Source organism: Leptopilina heterotoma, unplaced genomic scaffold (assembly GCF_015476425.1).
Source record: "Leptopilina heterotoma isolate Lh14 unplaced genomic scaffold, ASM1547642v1 Lhet_232, whole genome shotgun sequence".
In the NCBI taxonomy this organism is placed as follows: domain Eukaryota; kingdom Metazoa; phylum Arthropoda; class Insecta; order Hymenoptera; family Figitidae; genus Leptopilina; species Leptopilina heterotoma.
Window position 1 is genome coordinate 1,146,976 of NW_025110949.1, and position 26,435 is coordinate 1,173,410.

Sequence of the window (26,435 nt, forward strand, 5' to 3'; positions counted from 1 at the left end):
GTTTTTCAGTAAGAAAGCAGACCAGGAATTAGATTTTAAAAAAATAGAAAAACGATTTAAAAACGCCGTCACAATAAATGAATAAATGGAACAAAAAAATATCATGCCTTTATACATACGAAAGATGGTAAATTTCTTCTGAAAAAACTTCATTAGAGGCAAAATATGATGTGTTTGCGGAATAAAAGGTTGCTGAGAAAAAATTTCAAAAAAATGGTTTAATAAAAGGTTAAAATAAAAAAGTTCAGAAAAGAATGAGAAAATAATCAAAGGTAAAAACTAAATAAAAATGATAAATACATGATTTTGTAGCCTTTTTATTCATTGTTAAACTTTAAGGAAAAATAACAGAATCATAAAATATTATTAAAAAAATTAAAAATATACTAACGCCCGAAATTGAGTAAATAACTTTGACTCTCTGCAATAATCGAGAAAAAAAATTGGAAAAAAATTTCGTTTTTGCTGGGTATTCTTTGGAATGTTAGCTTTAAATACATTCCAAAAACAATAAAAAAGGTCAACGGTTTCTCAAAATATTAAATAATTAGTGCGAGCATGCGAATAGAAAAAATATCGTCCGCCCGCGGCTCAAATTCGCAGTGTCGCTGGCTCCTTCATTCGTAAACTTATTGTATGTATTTTAATATTAACATTCCTAAGCACGAATTATTCCTATTTTTATAGAATTTGAACTGCTTATAATATAAATATTAATAGTAAAATACATACAATAAGTTTATGAATAAAGGAGCCAGCAACACTGCGAATTTGAGCCGCGGGCGGACGATATTTTTTTTATTCGCATGCTCGCACTAATTATTTAATATTTTGAGAACCCGTTGACCTTTTTTATTGCTTTTGGAATGTATTCAAAGCTAACATTCCAAAGAATAACCATCAAAAATGAAATTTGTTTCCAATTATTTTCCTCGACTGTGCGGAGAGTCTTTTAACTGTTTAACATTTAGGCTCAGAGAATCTCCCTTGGAGTTGGAATATAGTCGTAATTTTTATTTACTGATATTGGGGTGTATTCCTCAACAGACTCCATTCTAGAGTGAAGAGCCTAGACCATGAAAAGGTTTTAGGTTAGAAACTTGTCATTTTTATCTCAAGATTGGAGAAACTGTAAAACAGATTTTTGCGTTTTATTGCCTGCAGATCGGGGACACCTCACAATTACTTCCACCATGATTATACTGAACTTCGAAAAATGTTTAAAATTAGTGAGTTGTCGCTGTTATTTTTCTATAATGATTTGCTTTTTTTATATAAAAAATTGTAAATAGATTATATATCTGCTCTAATTTGCTTGCTTCATTAAATTTTTATGCTCCTTACAGGACATTCAGTAGTGTGGCAATGTTTAAGTTGGGTTTCCACAGAACGCAGTATGGGGAAAATTCCTTAATTAATAGAATTTGTAAGGAAGCCAGCAGCTTAGGAAACTCACTAAATTTCTTCGAAAAATCAATTTATAAATTTAAAGCGAATTTGAGAAGGCACATCTTTGACGTTGGTAATGATGAAAATAAGAATGAAACTTAAAATATTGAAAGTCTATAACGCCCTTGATTTGTTTTCTGTTGTTAACTTAGTATTAATTAGTATTATTTTTTTTGTTAAGTACATTGTACAAAAGGGTCTAGAGACGGTCAAGATATGCACTTGTTCCAAATCTAAAATACTATTTGAGTACTATACTACTCCTTTTTAAAGAATTTAAACATCTCAATTTTTTCAAATTCTATAAGGAAAGAAATTTTATAAAATTAATTTATTTTTTACTTTGCTTTCATAATAATTTTTTAATGTAAGTTATTTATTTCAATGTAATTATTACCTTCATCCACGACTCCATTGTATTCATTTGACCATTTAATTCCAAGTCTAGAATCGTAGTCAGAATGTTCCACAATTTCTTATAAATAAAGTAATCCATCGACTATTTGACTTTGAATATTCGACATGAATCGTAACGTTATTTCGAGTTGCGCATTAGACATGTTAATCGACATTCCTTTTGTAATATAATTCGACATGTATGTAGAAAATAGTATTTGCAATTAAATATAAGAAAAAGTAAGTTTCTATCAATTTTAAATTTGAGAAATAAAAAATTTTGTAAATATTTTACTCACTTAATAGATTCTCTTAAAAATCAAAATTATTACACTACAATCCACGAGTATCAGGACGATTGCAAGCGACTCTACGAAAAAACATGCCATCACTTTTTCAATCATATCTTGGAAATAAAAGGAGATACAAAAAAAACTTCAATACGGTTAGAAAGTTTATTAAATTTTGCGTATAATAATCCGACTTTTTGAAGTCATTTCGTTAAATATTTTTTCAGTTGTAGAGTGAGAAAGAAATAAAAAAAATTATCAAATTTTCTCATTCTGGTCTTTTGACTTAAACTTTTTTAATAATTTAGATAAATTTTTTTTTAAAACGCAGAAATCTTCGTTGGAATTTCAGTTTTAAAATAAGCCTTCGAAAATTAATAAATGTTAACCGTCATTGATTTATCATTAAAAATGTGAAGCCGTGTTGCGACCGATCGGTGCATTGAAATTCAACTGTGACGACTCGATTCTGGCTTCGCGCGGCGGCGAGTAGGAGAGACAGCAGGGACGGTTTATGCGGGGGTATAATAAATAATGACGTTTTACGAAGCATATAAAGAAACTTGAAAGTTCATCGTTCCCCATCATCAGTCCGTCGCTTCTTTCTCTCCCATTCCCAGCCGCGCGAAGCCAGAATCGAGTCGTCATAGTTGAATTTCAATGCAGCGATCGGTCGCAACACGAATTCACATTTTTAATGATAAATCGATGACGGTTAATATTTTTTATTTTTCAAAGGCTTATTTTAAAGCTGAAATTTCAACGAAGATTTCTGCGTTTTTAAAAAAATTTCATCTAAATTTTTGAAAAAGTTTAAGTCAAAAGACCAGAATGAGAAAATTTTATAATTTTTTTTATTTCTTTCTCACTCTACAACTAAAAAAAGTAGTTAACGAAGTGACTTAAAAGGAGGCTTATTTTACGCAAAATTCAATAAGCTTTCTAACTAGAGATGGAACATCGACAACAAAACATCGATGTTGTTCAACATCGACATCGAAAAAATGTAACATCGAAAGACATCGATGCATCGATAGAAAAACATCGAAAATTTAAAACCTCAAAAATTATTTAATTCGCTATAGCGGAGCTAAAACAGTTCTATAGAATTTTACTAAAATCAATCTATATAAATTCTAGTGAATATTCTGTAGAATTTCACTAGAACGAATCTATAGAATTTCTACATGATTTCTACTAACTAAGTTTAACGAATTATATAAATTTAAATGATTTAAAGAATTTTTACCTAACAGTTATCATTCAAATCAAACATAAAATTTAATTACAATATTATATAAAGTTAAAACAAATAATTTCACGAATTCTAACTATAATATTATCATTTTATTCATTGCTGATGTCTTGTTAACTCAAGAATAATCTGAAAACATAAGTTGTTCGTTATATTATTTTTTAAACTTATATCTACACCTACAAAACAAAATGTCAATCTTTATAAATACAGTACTAGAATAATTATAAACATTTGATTTTAATTAAAAATCAATCAACAAAAAGATAAACATTGATTCTCAACATCAAAACAGTAACATCAATTCTTTAAAAACATCGAATCTGAAACATCGATGTAAAAACCATCGACATCGAAAAGGAAACATTCGATGTCGATGTTCCATTGTTCCATCTCTATTTCTAACCGTATTTGAGTTTTTTTGTATCTTTTTTTGTTTCCGAAATATGATTGAAAAAGTGATGGCATGTTTTTTTCATAGAGTCGCGTGTAATGGTCCTGATACTCGTGGACAGTAGTGTATTTATTACGAAATTAATGGTTATACACGTCAAATTATTTCTTTGTACGAAATGAATTTTTTGACGATTAGTCAATATTCACAATAAACAATTGCTGTATATTCTAACTCTCATAAAACGTATTTAACTGTATACAACTTTTCATTTGTACATAATGATATGTACAGTATCAGTGCAAAGTTGCCTTCCTAGTTTGAACGTGTCACACTCATATGTTTCCATGGAAACATATGAGTGCGACACGTTCAAACTAAAAAGTCATCTTTGCACCCTACCGTACAAGTTTACTCATATTATCAAAAAAAAATAAACCTTTTGTGGATTGATTGGCTATTCAATGATTTATGGTTTCGAGAAAATTTATACCCCCTGTCATACCTCTTCAGATTCCAGTACTTCCTACATATCACTTTCATCCTCAGTATTCTGGTTAGTGTCATCTTCATCAGAGGAATCATCGTCTTCAATTTCTGCCACTTTACTACAGGAATCATCATCATTTCTACGTATAGGAAAAAATTAAATATTATTCTTTAATTATTTTTAAAAAATGTTAATAATTATTTCCTTGAAAAATTCGAATATAAAATAGGACACGTCACGGAGAAAGAGATATAGAAACCAAAATCTTAAAGATTATATTTGTTATCTCCGTATATACCTTGAGTAAGGGATTCTTTTTAATTTTGTAAAATAAAAAAATGTGTTATGAAAAATATAACCTACAAAATTTTGCTTTTTATATGTTCTTTTTTTCGCAAAAGCGTTGGAACATTATGTACAATTGAATTTCGTATTAACATTATTTGTGCTATTTTTGACAATACGTACTTCAAATTTTTGAGGACATTCATCTAAAAATATCATGGGTTGAAAATAGGGAAAATCACTATATTCCTCTGGAGCTTTCGATCCCAACGGTATATATTTCTTTGTTTTCGCTCACTCTTGCCTATATTCATCTCTTATTTTCTCCCATGCTTTTGTAATCCTTTAACTAAAAAAACAAAGTTCACTTAAATAATTCGCGAGGAACGTAATTTTAATTGTGTAATAAAAGATGTTAAATGAAAATTATGTTTATTGGAAACTCAAAATTTGTAATAAGAATTTAAAAATTTTGTCAATAATTAAAATCTTTATTGAATTAAAATTTAATTTTTGTTTACTGTAATACAAGAAATTAATAAATGTGTTGTAAATTGTATATAATAAACATTTAGTTTAATAAACATTTTACGTAATATTAAATCCAAAAATACTAATACACTTCCTGTGGTAGAAGTGTAGAACACATGGCTTTAGCGATTTTCTGACAAGCTTTTCTTTTCTTCGTTTTATTTTTATACGATTCTGAATTCCTGTTGTAAATTTGTGTACACTATCCGAATAAGTAAATTAATACTTTATAATATTCGGCTTGAAATTCTGCCATTGATAGTTCGGGAAATAATTTATTTTTAAGAATATGAATTGCCAAAACATAAAGGTACGAAAAACAAGATTATACAGTAAAATGCCTAAAATCTGTCGTGCTGTAAGAAAATATTTAGTTTGTCACTTCTGTTTCATTTGTATCCAACTTCATTGTTGATATTCAATTAAATATAACTGTGCATTTCGATCAAATTACTAAACCGAAAATGTGGCATTCAATTAGCAAGCAGTTTGAAAATATGGGAATTCAAACTACAGGTATAAATTTGATTTTCAATTTTTATTTAATTGCAGTGAAAAGTGACACTAGTTTTTCTATTAAAGCTCCATGTGAAAATAAGAATTAATTTGACTTCCGTTTAATTGCATTTTCTTTTAAAATGCTTTTCATTCGGCACTCATTCTGAAGTATGATCCAGGTATAAACAAACACAAACATAACCTACATTTACTTAAACGCATCTTTCTTCAGAACAGTTCACAATATTTCAACTAGTTAAAATTTACCATAATAAATGTTCAAACAAGGAAAAAATTACAATTCTATTATTAAATTGAAATAAACTGACGCGACAGGCAAATTATTACAAATAAATTGCCAACCGTTTTACAAGCGTTACAGGTTTTCTTTTACAACTATTATGTTGCAAAACTAACCATTCATGTAGGTGCTTTACTGACTGTGCAAGAAGTCAAATTATTTTGGAGAAAAGCACGCTTACCGACAAGAGATGATCAACATTACACAAAAACATTGAAAATTGTATCACAAGTGGGTGTTGATTAAAAAGTATAATCAGCAGGCGACAACAGCACAGTGGAATAAAGAAATTGAGTTCAACAAACTTTGTGTCAATTTTATTTAATATTGACCATGCAGATGTTTCATCTTGTGATGATGTTTTGGTAGCGGGATTACAAAAAAATTCGATAGTAATAAATGATGTGGCAGAGAGAGGTGTCAAATTAAGCTCCGATTTTAATAAATTAATTACCAGAGACGAGAAAAAGAAGCAGTATTAACTGCAAGTTATTAAAGAATACAGTAAGCAGTTCCCAGATTCTAACAAACAGACACAATCAAAAGCAATGATGTACATAAATAAAAATGTTTTTATATAACATTTTCATTATAATAAATTGTTTACAATTTTTACTCGATAATTACGTCTTACATTAAATCTTACCTCACCAAAAAAAATAAAATGTGCAATTAAAAAAATCAGTATTTGTGTTATTTATTCAAAATAATATTAAAAATTTGATATTTGATCAAACATTTGATAGAGATACGTGAACTAATTTACCAAAGGGTTTGTTTAAAACATTTCAAAATGTTCTCATTGTTAACACTAACTTTAATTTTATTGAACACTAATGTGATGCATGCTATTTTGTATGAGCGAGAATCCGAAAGCGATATCATAGGTGGATTTATGGATGGGAATCATTTTAAAAATAATGAATTTCTGCAGATATTAAAACATGCAATTAGATTATAAATTTATTGTGATGACATAGAAATTGTTAATCCGTTGGGTTCAAAAGCAGGTTTTCACAAATTGTGCATTTGGTACGTTAGAATACAAAACTTTCCTGTCCACATGAATTCCAAGAATAATAATATACACGTTTTATATAAATGTCACACCGCGGATGTGAAAAAAATATAGTTACGAAAAAATCTTAAAGCCATTTCTCAATAATTTTGAGCATTTAGAATATGAAGATGTTGTCGTAATCATTAATGAAGAAAAATTTGTTCTTAGAGCAACTGTCGTAGCATTTTGTAGAGATGGTTTAGCTGTACACGACGTACCTACATAATTTTCCAAGTTCAGCAGCAAATAAATTCTGCAGAATGGGCATAATCAGTAGAAATAATTTACTTTCAGGTGAAACTATGCCTAAGAAAATTCGAACTAAAAAAATTTATGAGCAATATTTAAATTTAATTGAAAACACAAAAAAAACGGAAAAATTGAGAAAGAAGTTAAAAAGATAAAGAAGTTCGCGATAAATGCTGCCTTTAAAATTCTCGCTTCTTTAAACTTTCCAAAAACAAAATATTCAACATTATGCATGATACTTTATTAGGAGTAGGTCCTATGACCTTGAACCTAATAATCAATCGATTTGTTGTTGAAGAAAATGTTTTCACAGTTGATTACCTTAATGGTAAAATTTCTGTTTTTTCATACAGTGAATTAGAGAAAAAACAAACCATCTGCAAAATTTAAATAATTCTAATATTCAAACATCCACGATCATTCGCTCAGCCAAAAAGACATGCAAATGTGGTCTTTTTATGACATTTTCCATTCCACGTATCTGAAAAAGTACCATCAGAACATCCGCATATGTGCTTGCTGATACAGCTTTTACAAGTCATAGAAACCTTTTTTGCACCCAAACTTACTAAAAGTTTAATGCTCTTGTTGGAAGACTTAATCAAACATTTTTTATAAAATTTTTAACTACTTATTCCAGATGTAAATTATATTAATAAATTTCACCACATGTCTCATTAACCAGAGTGTATTGAGTAGTCTGGATCTCTCATACTCTTGTGGTGTATAAGTTATCAGAGAAAGCATGGGCCATGATATTTTGCATACAATATAACTTCTGGCAATTTGAATTCACAGCAAGTTTAAATGTTGAAAGTATCAAATTCATAAAATCATAAAAAACGTTCTCAAATATTTATCCAAACCTATAATCGTAATGAGAAAAAAGTTAGAGAAATAGTCAAAATTCATTTTCGTACCAACCGGAACTTGATATCTTGCATAAAAGAAAATTTATAATTGTTATAATTGGAATTGTTCTAGCAGTAGTTTGAGACCAGCAAAAAAATTTTGTACCAACAATTGTTAGTAAGCAGAAGATAAAGTTTGCTCAAAATATAATTTTCATATTTGGCTAATTATCGGCTGTGGTTACTTTTTAATTTGTAAATTAAATTAATTTTGATGACTTAGATAATTATTGAAATTGTTTTAGGTATAGTTTGGGACTAGTAAAAAAAATTTTGTCTAACTATTGTTAGTAAACAGAAGATAAAGTATGCTCAAAAAAATTTTTTTTCATCTTCTGCTAATTTTCGGCTGTGGTTTTCTTTTTATGAATTGTGAATTAAATTAATTTTGATGGCACAGATATTACTTGTTATTGTTCTTGCCATAGTTTAGGAACAGTTTATTATCTTTGTGAATTAACAAAATTTTCTGAAATTTTGCGTGTTAAAGATTTTTAAGTAAATTTTTACTTAGAATTAAAAAAAAATTTTTATCTCATTGCCATATAAAAATCTCTTAAGAAAGAAAATTTTTTGGTTTTTATTTCTTATTAACTTTTTTTTATTTGAAAGTTTAAAAAAAAGTTTATAGCTGAAGTTGTGTTATTCAGCCAGAAATTCTTTTACTTTTTAACTGGATTTTTATAAATATTGACCTGGACAATCCTGAGAAAAGCCTGGAATTTTTTATTTATCATTTTGTGACATCCATGATAATTTTTGCACAAATTTTTCAGTTTTTTATAAATTCTTTTTTTGTGATTACGCATGTGCACTCATTTTTATTGTTAATAGGCATGATTGTTAATTATCTACATACACAAGAACGAGAAACTAGAGCGCGCGTTTTTAGCTAGTCTTAAATAATATAGAATGTAATGTCCTCTTCGAGGTTTATTTTTGCTGCATTGCGTACTGGTATTTTTTGTGATTATTCCCCAAATGTCATTTGATCGAACTGGCATTTTACCGAATTGCATTTATCCGAACAGTTATTTTAACGAAATGTCACTTTTGCGAATAGACATTTTTACGAATTGTCACTTTTGCGAAAAGTCATTTTTGCGAAATATCATTTTTACGAATTGTCATTTATGCGAACTGACATGTTTTCGAATTGTCATTTTCTCGAAAATTGCTATAGTAAATCTATATATGCATACAAGTTTACTATAGCAATTTTCACAAAAATGACAATTCGCAACAGTGACATTTCGTAAAAATGACAATTCGAAAACATGTCAGTTCGCATAAATGACAATTCGTAAAAATGATATTTCGCAAAAATGACTTTTCGCAAAAGTAACAATTCGTAAAAACGTCGATTCGCAAAACTGACATTTCGTTAAAATGACAATTCGAAAAAATGACATTTCGTAACAATAACGATTCGTAAAAATGACAATTTGTAAAAATGATATTTCCTAAAAATGTCGATTCGCAAAAGTGACATTTCGTTAAAATAACAGTTCGGATAAATGCAATTCGGTAAAATGACAGTTCGGTCAAATGACATTTGGGGAATAATCATGCGCCTCTGGAATATTATAGATAATATTACGATTAAGTGCCTGGGAAGCATAACCGACGCTGTGATTACGCGCGAGTTCCTTGTCCAGCAGGAGGCTGCCTCACGCAAGAACTTATGTTCAAGTGCAGCGTCGGATGTGCTTTCCATGCCCTCAATTATTCAAGAAATATTACTGTGATGTCATAGTCTTATCACGTACTGCTTGGAAAAATCCAATGTTTATGTTTTAAATATACATTCGTTTAAATGTGTTCGATGATCCCTGAAATGTCTTGTTTATGTGCAAACTACAGTTACAGTCCAACGAAAAAGTCACTGACCGATTAGGCATAATTTAAAGTTCTCTATTTATATCTTTATTAAAAGTATTTGTTAACTTCGTGATTTTTGATATTTTTAGTTGAAAGTTAGTTAACTTAATATAAAAATATGTAAATACTATAAAAAATTTATTTTGCTTTTAAATAAAAATTGGAATAGTATTTAGCATAATGTCCAAATTTGACATTTCTGCACGACTTAAAAAATCTTATGTACTGATGTAAGTTAGAAGATATGTATCTAGTATACACGATGTTACATTTTGTAAAAAGTGTCTGAGTCCAAAAATAAATTTGTTGGAAAATGATTGTTTACAACTTTCAAGTCATTTAAACCGATCATTGCCGTCTTCGTTAGACATGAGCTGTACGTCTGACATAGCTGAAAAATTTAAGAGATTTGTGTCCGTCATACTTTAGGTATTTTAACTCAATCACATAACATTAACCTCGAAAAAACCTGATTTTGTTTAGAACATAATAAGATAAAAGAGTTATTGAAATTATTAATTAAAATTATCAATGCGAGTAAAAATTTAAATTCTGTACTGCGCACAGTGTCGAGATCTGGGTCCGTAATGCACATTCCGAATCGACTAATAAAATTAATGCATAATAAAATTCAATGTTCTTAATGAGTATAATATGACTTAAATCTAAGAAGCTCTATGAAGTAGTTTTGTTTTCCTCAGATGTGAAAGTGCAAATAGGTCGTTCGATTTCCTCTGTAGGCGCATCAAGCAGTTCGATACCCGTAATTAGGCACACTATTGGCATATTATTATTCTTAATTTGAGTGACGGAAAGGCTGGAATCTCGTTAAGAGAGGCGGAATCGATCGTCGATCCGGTTTTACGATTCCACCCCAAACAAGTATGTATTCGATGCAAAAGAAAGCCCTCTTTCGATCCCTGACATCAATCTCGCGCAGGAATTAATCCTACGTCTCGCTTTTCATATTTGGAAATAATTACAGGGCTTTGATCGGGACCTCAGATCCGTGATCCATCGAGTATGCACCCGCTTGCAACCCTAATACTATCAGCATCCAGCACCTTATTGTGGAAGTAGACCCTTTGTATGAGTATATCGCGGAGACGAAGCGTTTTTAATACGGTTTCGCTCGAAACTAATATTTTCCTTACAAATTGTTGGCAATTAAAAAAGGGAAAAAGCTCGCGGATTCATCCGTCAAAAAATTAAGGTTTTTAAAAGATCGAGGGTGGGATGAACACAATAATGTGAACAGTAGATTGTTAAATTTTATCCCAAATTTAATTTTCAAACTATTAATTTTGAATTCAGAAATCTTATGGTTAATTATCCTAAAATGGTTTTACTGAAAATAACTTTTCAACATAATTTTTGTATTGTTTTTATTTTTTATATTCCTCTACAAATACGAAGTATTGTAATATTTAATACTGAATTCAATATAAAAATAATAAACTGAATTTTTCTTACAATAAAAATTTTACTTCAAATTTAAAGCAAAATTTTTAAGATGCATTGGCTAGTACCTAATTCTAAACTGGGAAGTTTTAGAAAAAAATTAAAGTTTTTTTCAGTGTATAAATCGTCAGAAAGATATTTATAACTTTCTTTTAACAAAATTAATTACTGTTTAATTAAATAGATTAATGTCAATAATCAATCAGTTTCAGTAATATTTGTTATAAAATGTGTATTACAAAAAAGAAATACACGGACTGGAATTTTGAAAAGATGTTTTATCACTAAAATTGAACGCAAAACAGAAAATGTCCCTGATCCTTTTTCACTCCATCCCAACCCTACAGTTTTTGTTTTGTAGTCGAGTCGACCTATCCCATTGATTTCAATGAACAAAGTCTTTCTTCTGTGCCTATCCGCTCTCGTCAGTGATTTTTGCACAATATGCACACGACTGGGCATTGTTTTAAAATTATCAACACGTCACACAATCGGGTCCTGCCTCTCGTTCGCGGATACAAAGAATACTGTTTTCTCTCTTTCAAAAGCATCAGCTAGTTCCTCCTATCACCCCTACTCCTATGCTACAAAAATATGTATTTGTAAGCTACTTTTACTTTTAAACTACACAACGAGTTTGGTTCTATGGAGTTTTCATCTGTTTATTTCTTTTCTATAATCATTCCAGATAGCATGAAAGCTTACTGCAAGTAAATCTAAAATAGAAATATGTCCACTATATAGCAAACTTTTTGTGAAGGGCTGTTTTAAGCTTGTGGTAAATAGTTTTTTGCGAAAGTAGGGAGCCCAAAGAGCTTGTGAGTTAGAAAAGTTTAGTAATATATTTGAGGAGATTGTAAAAGTCGAAAGGCATACAATGAAATCTTACTTTACTTTACACTTCTAATTAGTTTTATTGCATTTGGAGGGCTAGAACACTTAAATAATTTAAAATGTTAACAGTTACAAAGTAGGAAATCAACATATTATTTAGGTAGTTTAAGTTGTTTTGTTCAAAACATTATAATTACAATTCATAACTTATTGTTCTTTAATTTTGGCTAATTTTCAAGCTATTACTTTTCATTTTGAATTACCCCTTGATTTATTTGAAACGCAACACTTTATTTTCTGGTAGTATTTTGTCTCACATATTTAAAATTTTATAAAATAAATTGTTTTTCTCTTCAATTCTTCGAAGAGTTTCCATTTGTAATTCATCAATAGAGTTATTATCTTTGTTGTAATTTTCATTGAGAAATGTAAAATTCGCCCTATAAATAAAAAAGAATAATATCTTTAAAAACAAATATTTTTTGGCTGGAGTTTGAGAGTTACGGTCGTGATTTTGGTTGTAAAAATGACATGATAACGGTCGCGATTAGTTGAAATACTATGATGACGGTCGCTATTGGCTGAAATAATTTCAAATTTTCGTGCGCGCGCAGTTTTGAGGTTCTAATTTATTCCACGTGGTCGAGTGAGAGTATTATACGATATGTGATGAATATTACAGAGTATTACAGAATATTACAGATTACAAAGTGAAGAACACGTGTTTTTTTCTTAAATATTCTTCATCATTCTTAATATTGTTCATAATATATAGGATGCTAAAAAGTGAAAAGTAACAAAACATTAAAAAATATATATATAAAATATCATAAGTGATAAGAAGTAAAAAAAATTTTGTGATTAAAATAAGGATAAGGAGGACAAAGGTAAGATTTTGAAAATTATGTAAAATACTACTTTTTAGTGATAAAATTAATTTTTTCTTTTTGTAAGTAATTGCAATTAATAAATAAACACCTTTTCCGTCTAAGTCACTAAAACATAATCTATTTTTCAGCAATTGAACTTATAAAAATTAAACTTATAATAAAGAAATTTAAGTAACTTTCTAGAATCAGTTAAAAAAAGTCTTGAGTTTGCCTTGTTTGATTAAAATATTAAAATTAATATAATTTCTGAAATACTTCACATGTTTTAATATTTTTTAATAAATCTTAAACAAGCACTCAGATTTTATTTAAAAAATATTTATATTGTTTTTTTAAAGAATATTTAGGTATCAAATTGAACTCTAAAAGTTAAAAAAAGGTGATATATTAATTGAATTACAGTTTTAGCATCTGTAACTTTGAGAATTAAATTTTAATAGTAAATATTATTTTTATAAAGAAAAACATGTAAAGTATTTTCGAAATTATATTAATTTTACTAATAAATATAATAGTAATAAATCATTTATCACAAAATAATTAAATCGCAACCAAAACATCTTTAATGTTATAATATAATATAAGAGGCATTTCATTTCAAATCATTTCACCGACAAAAAACAATCGCAAGGATAGTGATATATACAAAAAAAAAATTATTATATAAAAATTTAATTATTTGTAACATATTATACACTGAATCGAAATAGAATTTCATTAACTTTCTAGTGCTATTTTTATATTTTAAAATTTCTTTCAATTTCGTAGAGAAATTGCTGTTTGAAAGGTATAATATGTTACAAATAATTAAATTTTTTTAGAATATCACTCTCCTTGCGATTGTTTTTTGTCGGTCGAATGATTTAAAATGAGTGTTTTTACTTTGTAATTTAAATATTATAAACACACTTAGTGAAATAAATAATCTTGCATAATTGTTGTGTTCTTAAATTACGGTTTTCTTTTGTTTCAAATGAATAGGAATGGGCGCGCGACGGGTGTCGTTATATATATGGTTCTAGTAATCTAGTAAAATGATGAAACAATAATTGAAAAATAAGAAACTTGAAACATAAAATAAAAAAAATAAAAATGTATGTTTTATATTTTATTACTGTATCGTACTTGAATTGCTGTTGTTAATCTTCTAAAAACTCCATAGCTTAAAAACGAAAATTTCAAGATTTCTTGTGGAACTGCTGAACCAGGAAGAGTATTTAAGAACTCGATAATTTTCTTTAATTTTTTTCTAGATATTTTTGATTTCTACAACTGCAAATATAACATTTTTCTAATAATTAATAATATAATTTTATGTACAGTCACGCAAAGGTACGAACTTTTTTGTTTTTAAAACAAAATAATAATTAAAAGCAAGTTCCTAACATTACCTTATATTTCAACAAATTTGTTTTTTTGTAAAAGTAACAAAGCATTTAATTTACGTATTTAAAAAATTTACTGAAACAAAAATAGATGTTAAAAAAATTAATATTTTAATTGAAAAAAGGAAATGTGGTTTCATATTAAACAATATTTACAAGAAAACAGAGTATCATTTGATCGTGAAAAAATTTCAATTTAAATAGACAGATATTTAGAAAAAATTTTATTACCCCCCCCCCCCCACCTTCTCTTAACATGGAAACTATAACTAAACACCAATATTAAATTAATTTAGTACGCAAAATAAATGTAAAAGTCTAATATTGAATGCAATAAAATTTTTAATGAAATTAAGTTTAGATTAAAATTAAAACAAAAATGCAGTTATTTTATTAAAATTTAATGTTTTTTTAGATCCAAAAAAATCTTGGAAAATTTACGACGAAATTTCAGTAATTTTGACAAAAATGGAAATACGTCTTGGGTTCACTACAAAAAGCTGATATTCCCAAAGCCATTTATTTTTTTCATTTATCTATTATCGATGTCTCATCACAGATTGGCGATACTATTAAGAACCCATTGCCAATATCAATTTCTCTACCCAAAGCTCCAATATTGCGTTACCTCGCAGAACCTCATGGTTTTCATTGATCTATTACCGATTTTCCATCACAGGATGACGAAACAATTGAAAACCTATTGCGTAAATCTAACTTACAAACTTCAGACTACAAACCATTAAATGAAATAAACTCCCAAATTCGAATCAAATCATCTTGACAAAAAAATAATTCTATTCTACTTCCAAAAAAGCGACCTGAACAACCATTAACAAAAATTACGGACAATGGGAACTACTGTTTCCAGTTTTGATAAGTTTGCTGAAAAGAAAAAGGAGAGAATTGATAAATTTGTTAAGGTCTAAGATCATATTATATCTTTTATAAAGACGCTAGAAAAATGAATAAATAGGTAACAACTCTAACAAAATTAAAAAATCTGGAATCAGAACAACGTTTAAAGCAAAGTTGCAGTCAAATTAATTCAAATCTTACAAGGATTATGAAGTAGTTTCCCCAAATTCGCTGTAGGTTTCTAGAAAGCTACTGATCTGTGGATCACTCGTCGCTTAGAATCTAATCGCTTTATAATATAGATTTTATTAATATTGAGTAAATGCTTACTGTTAGTTAAAATTGAAGTATTTATCTTTAATTACCTATTTGGTTGATGATTAAGAAATCAGAAGTTCATTGGAAATTTGGAGACGCCGACTTTTGAGGAAATTCAAAATAGAAGTTGTCAAAGGTTTGTTAAATCGTTCAAGGAATTGGAGATCGATGCATCTCGATTTTTATTCTCAGCAGTTCCTCCTTTTAATGAGATTTATTATTTGTGAATTTATATAAGAGATTTAGAGGCAAGAGAGATTTAATTTCGAGTTATCGATGCAGTAATTTCTGAGTTAAATTATTCACTTAATTTTGAGAATAATAAATAAATATAAATTAAAAAATAACACAAGTGGTACAACCTGCAAACCTCTTAAAATATTTTTGATAATGTAATAATTCTATTATTCGTTTGATCAATTAGTATGAAAACATATTTCCGACAAATAATACAAGAAATAGTGTTTACATTGCAATGAGTTAAAAAAACAATCGAATATCGACCTAAAAACAAAATTATTAATTCTTCGGGTTAGCGCAATATCATACTTATTCGACAAACAAGGCAAGAACATGCTTATTCAAAATATAAAGTAAAAACAAACGAATTCGCAAATTAACCTTTTGAGCCAGACTTTAAATTATCAAGAATTTTATAATTTTATTTCAATAATACTTTTCATATTAGAAAAACAAAATATTTAAAAAATTATTCTTAATGAAACTAAATAAAAGTTATTATTCGTAAAACAATTGTACAAAAGTGAAATTTAAAGTCTGAATAAAAAGGTTAATTTGCGAATTCATTTGTTTTTACTTTATTTTTTGAATAAGCATGTTCTTGCCTTGTTTGTCGAATAAGTATGATATTGCGCTAACCCGACGAATTATGCTAACGAACACGAAATGCTAAATTTTCTGTCCCTTCAATTTCTTGTTAACGAGGGTTTACTGTATTTATATTTTTGCTCTTTACAAAATTTCTTACAATTTTAAACATTTTTAATATCGACAGTATATTCACTCTCTGTACTATGAAGTAAACCATGAACAATCTTGAAGGAAGATTCACATCTAATCTAATTTTTGACGTAACTTTACAACTTATTGTCCATAAATTAACTTCATATTTAACACAAATCTTTCTGTAAATTTTGTTAAAAAAATTATTAACGTCAAAAACTATTTTTAGACCTTATACAGTATAAGTGTATGCTATACCAAAACAAATAAAATCTCAAAGTGAGAAGAAAATTCCTCATAACAATTATTTTTACATTTTATTTTCAATATATAAATATTCATCTGCAAAAAAGAGAAATTGTTGTTTATATTTGAAACAAACTAAAACTTTTTTTAACTAAAAAATGAATTTTAATCTTTCTTCTTTGATTTAAATTATTCATCTCAAATTAAAACAAATGTATACTAAAAAGAAGATTTTTAAGTCGTTTTTTGTTTTTCCAAACGCAGCTTCAAACTGTTTAAAAAGTGACATTTAATAGAAAATATAAAAGAGGAAAATCCTCTTAATTAAAAAAGAAAAATTTAGTGTATAGTTCAGTAAATTTATAAGAAAAAAATTATAAGAGGAAAAAATGCTGCAAAGGAAGAGGAATCGTCTAAAATTGAAAACATTTTTTTCGGTGCAATTGTTTATAACATTTTTACAAAAATAAGTCTTGTTTTTCGCGTAGAATCGAATGGGGCTATCAGTTCTTTATAACAATCAATTTTCCTTCATTTGTTTATAACAAATTGTTTAAATAAAATTTTTTAAACAAAGTTTTTAACGTCAAAAATTATTATTAGACCCCATGCAAAGATTTCAATAGTTACTTTTTTCATATTTGCGTTCCTCTGCCCATGGGCATTAATGGGTTAATAAAATACTTATATGTAAGTTTGGTTGCCTATTCTCAGGGGCTCTAGACTCTAAAGGGGGCATTCTCCACAATATTTTCATTAAAAAATTTGATTTCGTTGGAATAATTTTTTTTGGATTCAGTATCGAAAAAAAATAAATACGTATTTTTTTATTTTGTGATTTGATAAAAATTACGAAAGTTATTAATTTTTGAAATTTAATGTTTTTAAAAACAGTGACTTTTCAAAACCGTTTTTCTCCCTCAATATTTCAAGTTAGAAAATAATATGAGACATGAAATTTGTCGGAAATTTCATAAACTTTTCAAATATGCAATTAATAATAACGAATCTGCAAAGGGAATACCTAAAAACTTGAAATTAAACTTAAAAAGTGTTATTTCACAAAGATGGACGCTTTCGATTTTCAATTTTTTTCTCTTCACTTAATCTTTAAAAAATGAGAAATTTTTTCCTACTTATGAGAATGTGGTGTTATTTAATTTAATTATTATTTACAATATTCTTAAATCTAAATGCATGCATTCTGGAATTGCATTATGTAAATAAATCTTAGTTTCGTTCAATTTCTAATGAATGTCATTTGTTTTTCTTGTTGATCAATATTATTTATTTTCATGGAAGTGCGAAATAATTTGCAAATTGTATAATAATTATTTATTATAAATAAAGTGTTTTATTAAACACTCTTGCTATCCTTTCGAATTATTAAAACAATAATCATAAATTATATAATTTGCAAATAATATTGACACTTTACTACAAAAAGTAAACAAATGACATTCAACAGAAATCGAATAAAACTAGTTATATAATCATAGAATGTACCTTAAAAATTCGTGCACTGAGATTAAAAATATGGTAAATAATAATTAAATGAAACAAAACCACCACCTCATAAGTAGGAAAAAAATTTTCATTTTCTAAAGATTAAGTGGAGAGAAAAAAATTGAAAATCGAAAGTGTCCATCTTTGAGAAATAACACTTTTTAAGTTTAATTTCAAGTTTTTAGGTATTCCCTTTGCAGATTCGTTATTAATAATTGCATGTTTGAAAAGTTCATGAAATTTCCGACAAATTTCATGTGTCATATTATTTTCTAACTTGAAATATTGAGGGAGAAAAACGGTTTTGAAAAATCAGTTTTAAAAAACATTAAACTTCAAAAATTAATAACTTCCGTAATTTTCATCAAATCATAAAATAAAAAAATACGTATTTATTTTTTTTCGATACAGAATCCAAAAAAAATTATTCCAACGAAATCAAATTTTTTAATGAAAATATTGTGGAGAATGCCCTAAAAGGATAATTATTTATTTGCCTTCATCGTATTTTGTGGAGTTACTTTGTGCAAAGTGATTCATACAATTGTTGTAACTTAGGGTACTAAAAATTGTCTAACTTGACATTTTTAAAGTACATGATAACATATGTAAAATAAAATTTAAAAAATATTTTTTCCACTTACAAGCTAAAATTTATCAAAAACTTCTTTGTAGTGTAAAACGTTTTAGGAACGTTTCACGAACATGATTATATTTTTTGCTTATTTGATTATAACTTGACATTGTCCATTACTGCACTTGTCATAGAGACAATTATCATAATTGTGAGTCGAAAAAATATTCTCAAAAATGTTTTTTTAATTTTATTTCAAACACAATATTATGTACTGCAAAAATGCAAAACTTGAGAATTTTTAGTCAATTTTTGTAAGCTTGAAAAAATATTAAGTGATTCTCATTAAAAATTACATGTCTCGATGAAGTTCAACTTCCTATTTTATAACATATTTAGATTTTTCTCCAAAAAATTAAAAAAAAGAATTTTCTAAACAATTTTCTTTTTAATTACTTCATGCATTTATTAAAAAGTTGTACTAATTATAGATAACAAATATTTTGACACACGGCATTTCGCTGTCATTTCTTATGTAAAATTTGCTCCCGAATCCGGATATGAAGTCAAATATTAATAAAGTAGAACAGTTTTCGAGATATAGCTACATTTCATTTTTGAGTTTTGACAAAAAGTGGATTCACTAATTTCCCATTATTTCCGAATATAGTTGATCGATTTCAATTTTTTTAAAGCAAATTAAAGGTAATTTAATTTCTTATATAAAAGGATTTATAATTTTTTTTAAATGAACTGACGGTGTAGGAACTAATGATGAATTTATTTGGAATTTCTCATTACTTTTAAGTTTTTAACAAAATTTTAGAAAATGATTAGCTTTATCGGTTAATAACGTTATAAATAACGTGTTTACTTCGGGTTTTCTTTTTTGTACGTCAAAGTACAATTTCCACTTTTTATTGAAACTCGAAAAATTGAAATTTAGCTATATCTTGAAAACTCTTCTACTTTCTTAATATCAGACTTCATATTCGCATACGGGAGGAAATTTTACATAAGAAATGACAGTGAAATGCCACGGGTCAAAATTTTTTAAATTTTGTAAACTAGTGTTACATGTCCGAATTGAGTCAATATTTCTCATTCTATTTTGAATTCAAACAATTCAAACATGTAATTAGTAATGTTAATAAAATCAATAAATTTATATTATAGTACATTATTATAATAATATAATATACTATATAATATAAATATATATATTTCAATAATTGTTTGGAAAATTACAAAAACATTATTTGGCGGAACCTTCTGCATCAAAGATGTTTTTGTTGGGGTAAAATTATTATTTAAAACAAATAACATACATTTATTGAGCTTTGAAACAAATAGACTTTTTTTAACTCAAATAAATTTTATTTGACTTAAATAAAATTTTTTCTGGGTGTAGGATAGAGTACTGGATGTATTGCATTTTTGTAATGAGCAATAATATTTTTTGTAATATGAAGTTTTTTTTGACAACAAATTGTGTCTTAACAAAATATCTGAAAATAAGCAGTTACATAAAATTATTTGTAGTAATAAATTTATTATTCAACGACTATGTATTCTTCGATAATACGTAGCGCTTTAACAATTCTCTTCCTTACTTATACATAGATAATTTTTGAAAATTATTATTTCTAATTAAGTCAAAAATCACTTTAGACGCATCAACTAACTTATAGTTTATTTTTTATTGCATCTGTCTTCGCATGAATTTATTTTTCATTTTCATGTAATCATCCGAATTACCTGTAAGTATGTGTAATTCATCTGCGGTTTCCACCAGAGCATTTTCAATTTCGTTATTCACAGATTCAATTTTTTTTCTCTTTTTCTTTGCGAAATCATCTTCTGAAGGCACTCGATTTACGTTATTTTTTGTGTGTATATATACTGTCATGTGCATTTTCATTGAAGCGGATTTTAGCTACGCGAGAAAATTTACCAGTTTCAAGAGGTACATGAAGTGGATTAGGAGACTTTTTATTATGCGATGCGCTTTTCTCGGCAACAGCAACTGGAAGATTACAAGGCACTTTAATAGTAGAAATTAAACGCGATAAGTCAGAATTGATTTCTATTTGGCTTAAATCTATTAGTGCATTTAGGAATTTCACGAAATTTATCACGAATTTTAATAGTTTCTAATATGAATAAAACTGATTTAATTGATACGTTTTATATATATACAGTTCACTACATTTTCATATAATGTTTTAGGAAGACACATTCTGTTTTTGAAAGCAACGTCAATTTTTTGATCTTTTAAATAAGTTTAAGTGACTCTTCTGCAGCAGATTCTTTCCTCTTCACTTGACGAATATCTAATATTTTTTGTGATAACCTACCTTCAACGTTGACAGGTAACTTGAACTGCCCTGCTGAAATTAATATTCGAAATTATTTTTATTTTGTTCATATATAATTTATTAATCTTATATTTTTGTATATTTTTAATAATAATGCAGTTGTTTATCATATTTGTACGGTGTGACCCTTTTATGTGACCGAACAAAACCGTCTTTTATAGAAGTCCATCTTATTTGCAAATTTTCAACTGTAACGTAAATGAGGAATAATTGCATTACAAAAAACCTGTTATTTCCTTACATCCAATGTCTTTCATTAAAATAAGATTTACATTCCAAACTTTACGTTTATCTTTCAAATTATGACTTTCCTTTCTGTTATATATGCAATTTCGAATACCAACATTAATTATTAGATTTTTGCACCCACTAAAAAAATTTTCGAAGTTTAAAATGTCAGTACATACTTTAGTATTGTCTATTAGGTTTCTCAGCGAGCAGAAACGAGCAACCGGTTCTAATGAGCGACATGAAAAAAAGACAAATCGCAACACGTGTTCCCCACAATTAGATTAAACATTTACCTCACTAAAATACTGAATTTTCAATATACAGACTGGAATACAGGATCGGGATATACAATGAAATATAAATGCCTCAGTTTAATTTACAAAGTGAAATCTTTCAAATTACTTTACTTATTCACGTTACATTTTCTTAATAATTTTATTAAAAAAGAGTATTAAGTTGGTGCGTATGTTTCATTTTTTTGAAAAGAGCGAAGAAAAATTTCCAATAATTTAATTCAAAAATAGATATCTCATCCGCATTTTCTCTTGAAGTCAAGTATTTTCTTCACTGTAGTGAAATAAGCAGGGTGAAGTACGATATTGATGTTTTAATTACCTTTAAATAAAAGTTAATATTTATTAATTGATTATGGATATTTTTAATTTTCTAGCTACGCCTATAGAATTGTTAAAATTTGAAAAGATTTACAACGTAGTTCCAAATATAATTTTTTAAAAAATTTTTATTAAACAGACTTTTAACACAAACACAGGAAACCACATGAAATAAACAGCACATAATCCTAATGTGTTTGTGTTTTTAGTAAATCCAAACAATATACTTACCATTCCAAAATTTCTCATTGAAAATGTATAAAGTTTCCCTACAATAAACTGAAGTGGTTCTGAACTTCTTCTCATTATTATAAGCAAAGACTTTCGAGAGTTGGTTGGTAATAAATACCAATTTGATTTGTACCTATAATTAAATTTTTTTATTAATAATGTAAGTGACAAATTATTAAGCTAATCATGTTTTATTTTACAACTTTTAAAGTTACAAATATTATTAATATAATAATCTTTGCTATAAAAGTGAAGGCTCATTTTTTCAGTAGTTCAGCGTAAGGGGACTTTATGTGGTTAAAGATTTAAATATAATTTTTTTAAATTATTGAATAAATTAACTGTGTGAGGTGAAAATAATGGTAAAAAACGTAACGCCTAGAGAAATGAAAGCTTATTTGGGATTTTCAATTTACATGGGTATAATAATAATTATCAAAGTAGAAAAACTTACACTGAGTCAGAAAGGCTTACGCTGTTGTCAATTAATCGTTGACAAGGTAACGTAATCATATATATATGAAAAATATGGGAAGCGTTTTCAACAGAAAATCTAAATGTTTCTGCAAGATCATCTATTGCAGTTGCCGCCTAAGTATATAAAATATAAATATTAAGTTTAAATGAATATGTAAGTTGTACGGCTTGCAACGATACAATGTTTACACTGGATGACCCTAGATCAAAAGTAGGCTATGGAACTACATCTACAGCAATACCTAAGGTAATTTAACTGGATCCGACAAGGGTCCTAGTGGCACGTGGATTAACTGGAAAATTCTATTTGTAAGAAAATGATTGATGTATATTCGTCCTTTTCTTACTAATAGGATTTTCTAGGTGGCCTGCGTGCCATCTAGGTAAATTATCTCAGGCAATACCTATAGGTATTGGCTAAGGCTTATAAGCCTTACAAATATATACCATAAATAATCAGTGTGCCTACAATTCAAAGTTTTTCATTTTTATAAGTGAAAATCGCCCAGTTCTGTGGATTTTTCTATATTATATTTTTGTGTGATAAAAATGTTTTAACGTTTTACCTGAAAGCCGGTAACACTTATCAGAAACATGTTAATGACAATGCCCATCGTAAAAATTTTAGAGAAACATTTATGTAAATTTTCTAGGAATCTACACAAATTAAAATTATATATATAGTAATAGTATGTAAAATAGCGATCAATGTAAGCAAAACAAAAAAGCAAAGCATTTATTAAGGGGTCTTGTTACTTTTTTAGGCCTTAAAATTGGAAGTTATTTAAACATTTTTTTTTCTGATAAGTTTTAAAATATAATTGAACAAAAGTTTTTACATATCAATGTGTGTGTTAAAAAGTCTTAAAAAATTCAAATTTTAAAAATATAAGTATCTTCCTTTTACAGAGGGCGCTTTCTTTACTGATAAAAATTACTGGTTGTCATTGTACAATACAGGTCCTAAACCTCTGATTTACAAATAATATTTAAAAAAATATTTTTTGTGAATCATTTAAGGTAAAAAAATAGTGTTTTACAGATTTTATGATTCAAAAGCTTGCCATTTTCTTAATTTTTTATGTTTTTTAGTATTTCGAGGTTTAGCCCTTGCGAAAATGTATAACACGCAATACATGTCATGACAAGCAAATCATGTCATGAAAGTTGTGACATAAATTTATGTCATGCGTCAAACGCCACTGTAAAATTGGTATTTGAAGTATGTAAAGATTATTATTTAAAAAATTAATTAAAGATAATAAAATATTTCATAAAGGATGAATAAGAAAGTGATTAAAATCAATCATAAAGTAATATATCATATTTTATTGCATTTTAAGAAGTGTAATTAAAATTACAATTATTATTATTTAACGGCTATTTGTCATTAGAGGGCAGAAGCATGCAGAGAGCGCAAAGGCTCAGCTGACTATATGATTTATATTACATTGCTTTGGTATTTCCAATTCTGCAACCGCGTTTCCACATGGATTTACAAAATCATTTAAATTCATTTGATTAAAAACATTTGTGATAACGGTTTGTTTGAAGATTTTGTAAAAAGTGCCTGTGAACAGAGAAACATTTGTTAGAAAATGATTGTTTACCAAATTCACGTCATTAAACAGGCCAGTGCCGTATTTGTTGGATGATAACTATTAGTCGCACATTATCGAAAAGTTTAAGAGACCGTCAAACACCGTTAAATAATAATTGTAATTTTAATTACACTTCTTAAAGAGCAATAAATTATGATATATTACTTTATAATTGATTTTAATCACTTTCTTATTCATCCTTTGTGAAAGATGTCATTATCTTCAAACAGTGGGTATGATATTCTTTTAAATTCATAACAACACTATAAAAATTGTGTTCCTGGTTTTAAAAACTTATATAGTTAATCTGTATATCATTAATTTTGTAAGTAATAATCTTTAAACGCTTCAAATACCAATTTTACAGTGGCGTTTTACGCTTGACATAAATTTATGTCACAGTTTTCATGACATTTCAGCGTCATTTAGCCAAGATTTCATATCCAAATAGCGTGATATTGTACAATCACAGTCTTCTAATGAATAATGTATTACTACATCCTGACGTACTACAAAAGTTACATTAGATTGTCTGTGTTAACATATATATTAGGTCATACATACAAAATTAATTCTTCGTGTTGTTTAGCACAAAAAATTATGACAGAATCAATATCTTTTTTCAAATGTTTGTCTCGTTCTGGACAATTTTGATTAATCTCAAGATTTGTCAATTTTGATCTAAAAACAATAATCGTAGTTAAATTTATCCATTAAATACAAAATACGTAGTCGAGACTGCCTTCTAATATTTATTCTAGGGCAGTTTACCCTATAGTATATTTAATTTTCTTAAATTAAATTTAATAAGCGTTTTCTAATAAGCAAAACATTTTTAATCTTCTTGTTAAATTTTATTCTCTAAAGTCATCGGTATAATATTAAATATGGGAACATAGTAAAGGGTTACAAATACAAAAAAGTAATACGTTACTGTTACAGAAAAGTAACCCGTAACTTTACTTGTTACTTGTTCTTGTTAATGTACTGAGGTCACAAAAAGAATAACTCTCGATTCTTTAAAAATCTAATGGGACCAAAAGTTAGGTGTCACTAAGACAAGCTTCATCAAGCATGCCCATATGTGGTACTAGTGATTTCGTCTAAAATAATTGCGATGGGCCCACTTTGATAATGGGACAACCTTGACTATGTTCCCTATCCTTAATTCATTCTAATAAATTTATTTAAAACCATATCACTTTTAACCCTCGGAATGCATACAGGGTCTGTGTGACTCTGTCTTTTAGTTTAAACTTAAATTTATTTAAAATATTGTAACAAGTAGAGGTCCTATGACCTAAAAGTAATTGTTTTAGGTTCCAGTAACACATTTCAATGCTCTCCGAGTATAATTCTCCACTCAGTCAGTTGTCGTCTAGATATCATCAAAAAATAAAAATCACCTGCACCAACTTGCAAAAAATGCTTTTTTTACCAACTACAGTATAGAATATATATATTTATTTTATTGTACCATTATTTAAGAGTACAAATGTAAAATATTAGTTAAAAAATGTAAAAAATGAAAAATGTAGAGAGGGTCAAAATGACCCTACAGTGTGCTTCTTGTTCGAAAAAAGAGGTGTATGCTCCGGGGGTTAATAGATAATTCTCCTCAACAAAAATACAGGAAATTTATAATTATTTTATGTACCCCATTGCTGCTAGGATAGCGCAGGCATGTTGTGTACAAATAATAAACATGGTATCAGTATTTACTAGAATCATCATTAACCAAAAACAACCAATGTTACCGTGCAAAAAAGTTAAAAAATAATGTTCATCCGCATTAATAATTTTATAGTCGGTCACGAGTATTGGAGGCAGTGGTCTCGATTCATTCAACGGTAGTATTATGTCTAAAATTTTTGGCAT

General features: G+C 27.7%; 1 protein-coding gene across 1 annotated transcript; it reads right to left on the minus strand.

Moving 5' to 3' along the window:
- Positions 1–4,310: 4,310 nt before the first annotated feature.
- Positions 4,311–26,435, minus strand: LOC122502507. Its single transcript, XM_043612607.1, has 3 exons — positions 26,215–26,435; positions 25,122–25,238; positions 4,311–4,413 (listed from the first exon to the last, which is right to left on the minus strand). Exons 1-3 carry the CDS (start codon positions 26,433–26,435, stop codon positions 4,311–4,313), a joined length of 441 nt encoding a protein of 146 aa, XP_043468542.1.